This window comes from Borostomias antarcticus (assembly GCF_949987555.1).
Source record: "Borostomias antarcticus genome assembly, chromosome: 2".
Classification (NCBI taxonomy): domain Eukaryota; kingdom Metazoa; phylum Chordata; class Actinopteri; order Stomiiformes; family Stomiidae; genus Borostomias; species Borostomias antarcticus.
The window spans coordinates 5,583,204-5,593,164 of record NC_140235.1 but is presented as its reverse complement, the minus strand read 5'-3'; the positions used below and the strand labels follow the sequence as shown (position 1 = coordinate 5,593,164).

Below are 9,961 nucleotides of genomic sequence, written 5' to 3'. Positions count from 1 at the left end.
TGACAGCAATCTAAACTACAGCAATTCTGCACTGATACATTCCATCGATTACAAGCTATCTTTAGCTTCTCTACCTCAGTCTGTTCGTCTCTGAAGTCAAACGGCCACGTCACGGCCCGGAGTTAAAATCTAATTACACTATTGATCAGAAGGTTTGTACGGTCCTCATCAATCACTGGGCTGGACACACCGTTCCTAACGTCCGGCTCAGTTAAGCACACACAGAGAAATGACCGCAGCTATGCACCAGGATTCATGCTGAGGCTGATCCATTATTTCTGATTACTGTCTCAGCGGTGTCCTGTGGTGTTCTACCCTTGTTTCATAAATCTGAATCAATTATTTCTGCGTCCGTTAATGTCCTCAATAGGTCAAACGCACGCGCCGTGTCGGTGGGGCTTTCCTGAGCGACGGAAGCCAGACGGAATGGCCTTGAGAGTGTAAACCCCGCCCATGCGTACATCACGGACGACCCTAGCGAATCAAAGCTTTAGAAAATATGTGAAGCGCTGTTGGCAGGGGTGGGGATCCTGGGGGGGGTCAGGGGGGACATGTCCCCCCCCAATATTTGAGATCATTAAAATTGTCCCCCCCAATATTTAGATTGGGGTAGTGGCACTCAAATGAACATACAGCCGCGTAGGAAGATGTCCCCCAGAAAAAAAACTCTTGCAACATTTCTATGTAAATGTCCCCCCCAAAGTTGGATACAGATCCCCGCCACTGGCTGTTGGACCCCAGGTCTGGTAATCCACCCCCTCCCCCGCTGTGAGTGGTACCTCCTCCATGGTCCTGATGTGCTTGCCGGTGGACCTGGCGGGGGTGCTCACGCCCTCGATGGGGGTGATCAGGTGGACGGCGTGGTTGGACAGGCTGAAGCTGGGGGACAGCAGGCCGGGGACAAACACCTTGCTCACCTGGGAGAGGACCGGGGGGGGAGGAGGGGGGGACGCACTGTCAACTGATCTTCATAATTTCAAATAAATCAATTAATATGAATCAAATAAAGTCAAGGCAGCTACTTGTACGTCAGCACTTGGTTCTTAGTTACCCTGGTCACTCCTGTGTACAGAGCCAGGCTGCCATTGGCCTCCAGAACCAACATGGTGTCAATGTCCTGGAGGGACGAAGAGAGCAGATGGTGTGAGACGACACATTTACACTCCGAGACCACAACTGACACACTCACCATCTATTCATCAAAAGGAATAGGCTTTGTAATATGTTTACAATACATGGAGATTTACGGTTGAAAACAGCTTGACTGTGTCCAGAGAGATATGAACGCAGTTCCTGATCTATAACCACACATTGGCTCCTGTTTAACTGGGCAGAGTATAATATATACATATAATCTGTGTATAGAGGTAATCCCAGCATACTTTCCTTGCCATTCCTTGCCAGCTGTGAGATGTGGATTAAATGGATTTGTGTGAGACGTGTTTGTGACACCGTCATTCCCTTTCCTGAATCATGCATCTCACTCTTCAGCTTGTGGTCTCTTTCAAGTCAAACAGATTTGAAGCGTAAAAACAACTTGATGATGTATTCATTTATCCAAACGTGTCCTTGATCTACCTGTGAACTAATCAGCATGAATGAACAGCGTGACGCCGCGCGTGTAACTGATTCTACCTGCAACGGCGCCGCATCTTTGGCAGGGATGGTGACCACAGACGCGAAGATTAGCTGGGAGGGGTCATTGCTCTCTATAAACTTCACACATCTGTGAATAAAATACAGAGAGAGAGACAGATGTGGACAGAGGCAGAAAAACAGACGAGAGAGGGAGATAAGATCACAGAGATATAGTTGTCTGACCTGAGCTGTTGGTGGGACTCGACCAGGAAGCAGAGGTAGTGGTTCTCGCACAGGTCAGAGGTCAGGAAGACCTTGGATGCCTGGCTGCTCATCTCCCTGGACGACAAACACAAGACTTCAACCCTCAACACCATGTCCAACTGGGAAAACCTCAGGCCCTGAATATCATATTTCATCTATCATAGTGGTTTCTGTAGATAAATATTAAATATATAAAAAATATTTTTAAAATTTCACTACTAAATGGAATGAGGAGTCACACAGTCAGCAAACATAGACAACACAACACCAGGTAAGGCTTTATTTTGAAGGTCACTCTATTAAATGTTGACCATGATTACATAAAGAAGTGTAGTAGCGGCCTCCCACCTCTGGGAGGCAGCGGTGGCGGTCTCGCTCCACAGCTGTTCGATGCAGAGATCCGGCACGATGGGCTCCACCTCAGGACCCAGCCCGGACTCGTTGACCGTGCTGTTGGGCGAGGGCAGGAGGCTATGCTGCCCCCTGGGGGACAGCGGGTGGATGGACATGTTGAAGCGCGCCGCGCCGGGGAAGGAGGGCGCCGCCATGCCGGGCGAGTGAGACCGACTGCAGGAGAGAGGGAGCGAGGGGAGAAAAAGGAGAGTCGTGATCCATCGATGCCGCCGCCGACCCCTGACCCCGTCTCCCCTCCCGGCGTCTTTCCTGGAGGCTTTCCTGTGTCCGGTAGAAACCCCCCTGATCCCTGTAGAGCACTGCCACTCACCCCGTCTCCCTCTCCCCTCTCTAGGGTCTCTCCCTCTTGCACTCCACCCAGGCCCCGGAGAGCCCCCCCCTCCCCCGCCCCCACCCCCCCTCCTCATTCCTGGGTAAGGTCCTCCTGCGGCCCTCATGGTTCCTGGAGAAGCCCCCTGTCGTCTTCATGTCCAGTTCCATCCCACTGTGTTTCCATTTATCCCAATCAAGCCATCATCAACCCCCCCCCCCCCCCGTGCGATGTGTGCTTTTTGTTTCTCTCCTTTGTTGGCTGTGTACCTAATCCACTCAATATGTTCTATTGTGTTTTATCATGTGATGTATGTATCCGAAAATTAACTGGGACAGCTAACACATAGTGGCCTACTATGTAGATAACATGTCTGAAATTATTTATCTACTCTTTTCCTGATAGTCTTAGGTTTCTAATGTAGTGTTTATTCCATGGGTAGTGCCCAATTAAATGTTCCTATAGCGAATTCAACTTTCCAGAAGCTTGCTCGATCGTCTCGTTGAGAGAGGTCAGGGAAGAATTTTTACAGTTCACCTTCTTTGGCCCTGTTTTTTTTTTTCTTCCCTCAGGAGAATCAGGGGTAGGATCATTATGTACATTCTCCCCTCCCTTCCTCTCTGCAAAGTGCATTGTGCTGCCTTTTGTGTATGAGATGAGCTATATAAATAAAGTTTGATTTGATGTACTGTTTCCATTCTCTGGCGAGCTGCGTCAAGTGTGCGCTACTTGTTCACCTTAGGAAGTGAAGGGAAGGGAAGGAAGGAAGGAAGGAAGGAAGGAAGGAAGGAAGGAAGGAAGGAAGGAAGGAAGGAAGGAAGGAAGGAAGGAAGGAAGGAAGGAAGGAAGGAAGGAAGGAAGGAAGGAAGGAAGGAAGGAAGGAAGGAAGGAAGGATGCACTTTGAGAGTATTGAAACGCTTCTCGGGCCTGTTCTGCACTCCTGTGAGACTACAAACTGACCTGAGAGCAGCCATGTTGGAGATGCTGGGCGAGTGAGTCCGAGAGTGGACGCCGGGCGATGACGTCATCCTGCTCTGGCTGTGCAAGGCGTGGCAGTGGAGCGGGGAGCCCATCCCGACCCCGCCCCCACCACCGGGGGAGTCCAGCCGGGAGACGTTCCTGAGGTGAGAGGTCAGGAAGCCAGAGGCCATCAGGCCCTGCTGGGATGTGTTGCCCACCTGCTCTGGACACTTCAGAACCGCCGACTGCTCCTAGACGAGGGGGGTCAAAGGTTATGGTCTAGTAAAATGGTCTGGATGAATCAACAGGGTTCTAGATAATTGGAAAAAACGGCTAAATGTCGAAAATGTTGAACAATCCATCCATCTCTGATGCTGTTCTAGCATTTAATTCTTTGATTCTATCTTTCATCAAGCATTTCATTCCGTGGTCACGTTTCGAGGATGGTTTATGTGCTGACCGTTTACAGGATGTTAACGCCGGATGTCATGCTGTGTGCTTTGTCTTACGTCAGACGTGACCTTGCGCAGCGCCCAAACAGAGTGGACCCCCAGGAGAGTATCGTAAGTGACCATGATGGAGGGCTCGCTACAGGAGAACACGATCTTCATGCTGACATCGGACACGTACTGCACGCGCGCCATCTCGAACAGACCTGCCGGACGGCCGGATGGACGGAAGGACACACATTCGCAAAAAAAAACAGGAGATGGGTCTCTAATGAGCGTCCTCTTGAACCAGCACTAACAAGGCAGTAATTGAGGTGATTGACGGAACGGGGCAGCCAGGCACGCCGCTGCATGACATGGTGTGTGTGTGTGTGTGTGTGTGTGTGTGGCTCACCTGTAAGCCTGCACACCACTGGAGCAATCTCATCCAGAGGGTGCAGCATGCTGAACAGTGTAGGTAGAGGTTCCCTGAGACACAAGAGACAGACACGTTCCGACACATATTCCTCATGGGAACCAGACGTGTGTGTGTGTGTGTATATGTGTGTGTGTGTGTCTGTGTGTGGGTTGTGTTTACAACGTAATTTCATCATCTCCTAGTGGGAGGTTTGGAGATAACTCATCTACTTGATGATATAAGATTCAGAAATGCCAATAATGTCAGGGGTGGATATGACTTGTTGTACAGTATAAGCACCTGTGTTCTGACAGAAATATTAAACGGTCACGAGCTACGGTTTGCTCTCCATGAGTAGGCCGACCTAAACCGTGAGTGTGTGTGCGTCTGTTACCTTGGGGGGCTCAGAGGTGCGTCAGAAGCAGGGTTTTTGCGCTCCAGCAGCAGTCCAAACTTAGTGGGCCACAGAGTGGACACCTGTGAGAGAACAGACGGAACACTGGAGAGATTCCCGCAACTGACAAGGAAAACAAACCCTGACTCAATTATGACTAGTCTGACTCTGCGTAGATGTAAAACTAAAGGCACACAATCACACGCACACACACACACACGTACACGCACTAAGTTAATTGCCCCACCCATACTGATGTTTTTTTTTCCACTCGACGTCCTCGTGTTGGCTGTCAGTGAGCCAAATCACCAATTATGACTGGTAAAGAAGACAATGGGGCAGGTCCTGCGGAATATCACAATGTAGCTAGCGGTGTAAAATAACTCGTAGTTACTCTTCACGTCACCCTAAAGCTTACATCATGTGTGTGGAATCTGCAGGACTGAGACATGCTTGGCAAACTGTTGTAATCCCGCGTTGTCTGTTTCTACAAACGAGGGCTAAATATTCAACAAACAAAATGGCAGCCTGGGAGGAGGCAGAGAGGCGGCCTGGCAGGAGGCAGAGAGGCGGCCTGGCAGGAGACAGAGAGGCAGCCTGGCAGGACGCAGCCTGGCAGAAGGCAGAGAGGCGGCCAGCACTCACCTGAAAGGGCAGAGGGGAGATGAAGTCCTTTCCCGTCACACTGTGGACGTTGACACAGGTGCTCTGGACGATACACACCGTCTGCTCCTCAACTTCCTGCTCTGTGCATGAGGAGGCGAGTTACAGATGACAGATTACAACACAAATGAAGTCAGTCGGGCCTCAAGTATGTAAGCAAGTAAGCTTTGCTGACCCGTAATGGCCCATGGGGCATGAATCCATCTCCTGTTCCTGTATCATGAGGCAGCTTGATGTAGAAGACAGGACACCAGTGTGTCCCAGGACCTCATGTCCATACCACAGACAATACCAAGGTTTCTAAGGATGCGTTACATACTTACCATCTTTCTTATTTTGGGGCACACCAAAGTTACACCACAAAGCCTGGGGAAAACACATTGGGAAACTTAGGATGGACATGACGAACAAATAATTGAACAGTGTTTCCTCTACCATTGCCCTACTGAATGACCCAAAAAGCCACAAATAGCAGACTTTTAGATTGCTAACATCTTTAGCATAAGTCAATAGAGTTTAACATAGCAAAAATTAGCATTGCGGCTAGCAGACATTTTCTGACTGGGAGTGAGAGATGAAATGAAAATATTTTCTGTTGCTGGCTAGCTACGTAAATAATGTAATTACAGTTTAGTGTATGTCTTCTGAGGTTTGTAACTATGTAGGCTAACATTAGCTAGGCTATCTGTTGTGGACTAAATGGTGTTGCATTGAAGTTAGTTCACATCTTTAGGCTATGCATTTTCAGCAATGCTTTCGGAATTTCTTTTCAGCTGTTCAGCATTGACACAGATTTTCTGCGTTTCAAGTTTTTTTTTCTAGTAATATGTTTTTATGTTGTTGTAAATAAATCGTTTTTATTTACCCAAGTTATATGCAGTCGTTTCATTTCAGCTTAGTGTATGCAAAGATGCTAACAAACATAGATATCTATGCTAACAAACGGCTTACTGTACTCCATGACATGCCTGCCCAGTGACAAAACTAGTAGTTTCGGGGGGCCTACCACCCCCCCTGAAAAAAATCCTAGGGGAAACACTGATTGAATAACAACTGATTAACTGACGACACGCTTATATATCCTACAACAATCTCAATTGTTGACCATCATGTGTTGACGTTAGCCTTGGCTCTCCCTGGGGTCTGCAGGCCTGCCTACCTGTTGTACTGGGCTGTCTACAGTGAAGGCCTTATATACGCTGGAGGCCTGGTTCCTGCTGCCGTGGCTCCAGATCACCATGTTCCCTGCTGTGTACAGCTCCTCCTCGTACTCTGCATCTCCACTCCCTCCAACGCTGCCCTTCCTCAGTTGCCAGCACTCCTGGATGGAACGGTGAGAAACAATAGAGCTGGTTATAGTCTGTCGGGGGCACATTCAGTGGGGACGCTTTAGATCAGTGCTTTTTGTCAAGCTATGATCAAGCTTATTGTCAAGCTATGATGCGAGTCAGTGACTGAGTGGCATCCCTGGAAAACACCATACCGTGTTACATTAAGGGCTGCGACCCAATATCGCACAATGTTGTGGCATAGTTACGAAATGTAATCTATGAAATCACGGCGGGTGTCACGATGTCACTGAAATTTACGTGGCCAGCACCACGAGTGTGTATCCAATGTAATACTATGGGCCGAATGCATGGAGGCGCGCGGGAAGCGAGCATTGAGCAATTCCCGTACGCGCCTGCCTGCGATATTGCAATATGCGGAGTACACCCACTCTGAAGCGTGGACTGAGTTACTTCACTCCTGGGTCCGACCTCGTAAATCTGCCCACCCGTGTCCACGTGGCTGGTGCTTGTGTACACTGTGAATAGCTAGCTAGCTGGTAGCTACCTAGTAAGTACAGTAGCTAGCTAGTTAGAACAGTAGCTAGTTCGCTAACAAGAATAGTAGTTTGCTAGTAAAAAAGCTAGCTAGCTAGTAATAATGCCAGTAAGAACACTATGTAGCTAGTAAGAACAGTAGATAGCTACTGTTCTTACTAGCTTGCTAACTAGTTATCTAAATGTCTAAATATGCAGTCTAAACGTGCAACCGTATGGTCACGTTCAATGTGTTTGGCCAACCCAACCCACCCCCAAAAGTGCTCGCAAAGAAATACTCTTCTTGAGTCACATGTTTCAAGTAAACAACCGACCACAAAACTGGATACACACTTGAGGTGCTGGCCACGTACATGTCAGTGACCTTGTGAGTTGTGACATCCATCACAATTTCATAGAGTAAATTTCTGAAACTTTGCCACAACATTGTGTGATATGGGGCTGAGAGCTGATAGACACAAAACATGGGGTGCGTTAAGTAGCGGAGCGCTCAGTGAGTGAATGCTCACTCTGAGCGCTGAGTTGCTAGGAGACGAGAACTTTTTACCTGTTGTCAATCATGTGTGATTAGCGAGCAGCGTCCCAACGATTCCCAAGCCAAAACGCGCCTTGTTTTTTTTTGCTCAGGTGATGATGATGATTATGACGTGGTGTTTGGCTCAAACAGATCATAGTTCAAAACTGCTCACTTGTGCTCTGAGCAGATCAGTCTGAGCGTAACTGAGCAACCCGTTAAGTGAATTCTGATCACTGAGCGCTGACTGAGCGCTCAGCTACTTAACGCACCCATGGTTTTATAGAGTCCCTGCTCCGCTCACCCTCTCCCTCTCCTGTAGGGTGACCTCTTGGAGAGAGCCCACCAGGCCGGCAGCCCCATCCGATGACCAGAGCTCGGAGGCAGGCTGCAGCTGCCGGAGCTGCAGGTTCACGGCACTCGGGTGGTCCTTGCAGTGCTCACGGCCGAACGGGACAAACGACTGCAATTCCCCTGCGGCTATCATTGTGGCTCTCTCTTCATACACGTTCGACATGAGTTCCAGATATCAGCATTATTTCTGAAAAGGAGGAAGGGACAGGGAGATGTGGCATTATTATGACAGATAAAGTAACTAGTAAGTACATAGCTACTAGGGGTGTAACGATACACTAATCTCACGATATGATACACGATATCGGGTTGACGATAACAATACGATACGATACACTAAGGGCAGGTGTGAAGCGTTGCAGTAGTGCTGCTGTTCACACCAATAGTGCATTTCTCCACATTTCTACTCCACTACACTTTGTGAATTTAGAGCTTAACTGTTGTAATATCATGGATAGGCCTACACAAACGACGTGTTTATTACCAGTGTTGTGTAGCCAGCGTTCACTGATATACAATAAACATATCACAATATTATTTTCACCTTGACTATACGTATTGTGGCGTTTCTGTATCGCGATATATTGTGGCACCATATATTGTTACATCCCTAATAGCTACAGTAAAGGTAGCTAAGGTATCCAGATATGATGTAGGCAGCTAGCTTTGACTTATTGGTAGGTTTCACTAGCCTATAACTCAAACTAGAAAACTGGTTGAATGACAGGTAGTCCTAACCCATATCACTGATCGATCGTGACTGATGTCGTCACCTGGCATAGGAGTATAGCAGGTAGGCTACAGTCCATTGAGGTGAATGGCATCATCATCACATGCTCTAGCTGTCTGATAGACAGAAAGAATACGTTCAGAGACTGTTCGATTCATCCCCTGACAGTCTGGGCACTATGGATCTCGTTATGGGGCACTATGGAGTCAGCTTGGAGGGTGCAAAGACTTTGGAAGGGGCATTTTACTTTTTATAATGTATACGCCAGACAGTAACGCAGTCCCGAAAGGGGCTAACGTTATACATTTACCAACATGGACAAACTTACTGTTGGTTACTATTTAATTGATACTTTAATCTTGCACAGTTTAGGCATGTTTTTGCACAATCGAGGCATCCATGTATTTGTGTAGCATTGACTACTTTGGGAGCTAGCTCACCCCCTAGCATCACCGGTCTAGCTAGCTAGCTAGCTGTTACGCTAGAAGAACATCGTCTGGCTAAACTAGCTCAAGCTAGGTATCAATTCACGTGCATATAGCAACTATTAGCTGCTAGCTAACAACATACCCGATGTTCAAGCACAGAACAGCTAACAGTTAGCTATGTGTTAGCTTCTCATACTTTCAGGCACTGCAGTTTGGCTACTACCGTTGGCTCGTTAGCTAACGTGAGCTAGCAGCAGAGACACTGACACAAACCTGGTAATAAGGAATAGTCTGTGTCTTGTCTCGCAGTCCGCGTCTTTCCTTTATTTCACTGTTTCTTGCGTACCGCGTGGTCAATAATGTCAACATAAACACTATTTGGATCAACCCATAAAATGAGAATATTGCTAAATCAGCTTTTCAAATGTGCGCGGACATCTTCCTGTCCCTACTCCGAGGCTCCCGTCCTCGCAGGTTTAACCAATGAGCTACAGAGTCAGGGGACAGGGGAGCATGACGTGCAACAGTGAAAAGAGTGAACAGTGAATTGTCAGACGTGTTTACTTCTACTGTACTTTTATGTTCGCTGCAGATTTTATTCTACATGCAGAGATCAGAGATCATTAATCATTAATCCACTAACAAGGACAGATCAGTTACAGATGGTAGACTATAATAA

At 47.8% G+C, this 9,961-nt stretch overlaps 1 protein-coding gene across 2 annotated transcripts in view; it reads right to left on the bottom strand.

Annotated features, from left to right (window-relative positions):
* Positions 1-9,737, bottom strand: part of anapc1 (anaphase promoting complex subunit 1) — a 44,947-nt gene extending 35,210 nt beyond the window's left edge. For both annotated transcript variants that reach the window (XM_084451952.1, XM_084451953.1), the window contains exons 1-14: positions 9,556-9,737; positions 8,075-8,311; positions 6,590-6,751; positions 5,754-5,796; positions 5,413-5,513; positions 4,768-4,850; positions 4,371-4,444; positions 4,037-4,182; positions 3,528-3,778; positions 2,191-2,409; positions 1,822-1,917; positions 1,636-1,726; positions 1,052-1,117; positions 780-917 (exon numbers count right to left, since the gene is read on the bottom strand). In XM_084451952.1, coding sequence (XP_084308078.1) covers positions 780-917; positions 1,052-1,117; positions 1,636-1,726; positions 1,822-1,917; positions 2,191-2,409; positions 3,528-3,778; positions 4,037-4,182; positions 4,371-4,444; positions 4,768-4,850; positions 5,413-5,513; positions 5,754-5,796; positions 6,590-6,751; positions 8,075-8,287 — 1,683 coding nt within the window. In that variant the 5' untranslated portion in view covers positions 8,288-8,311; positions 9,556-9,737. The remainder of the gene's footprint in view (positions 1-779; positions 918-1,051; positions 1,118-1,635; positions 1,727-1,821; positions 1,918-2,190; positions 2,410-3,527; positions 3,779-4,036; positions 4,183-4,370; positions 4,445-4,767; positions 4,851-5,412; positions 5,514-5,753; positions 5,797-6,589; positions 6,752-8,074; positions 8,312-9,555) is intronic.
* Positions 9,738-9,961: the final 224 nt, after the last annotated feature.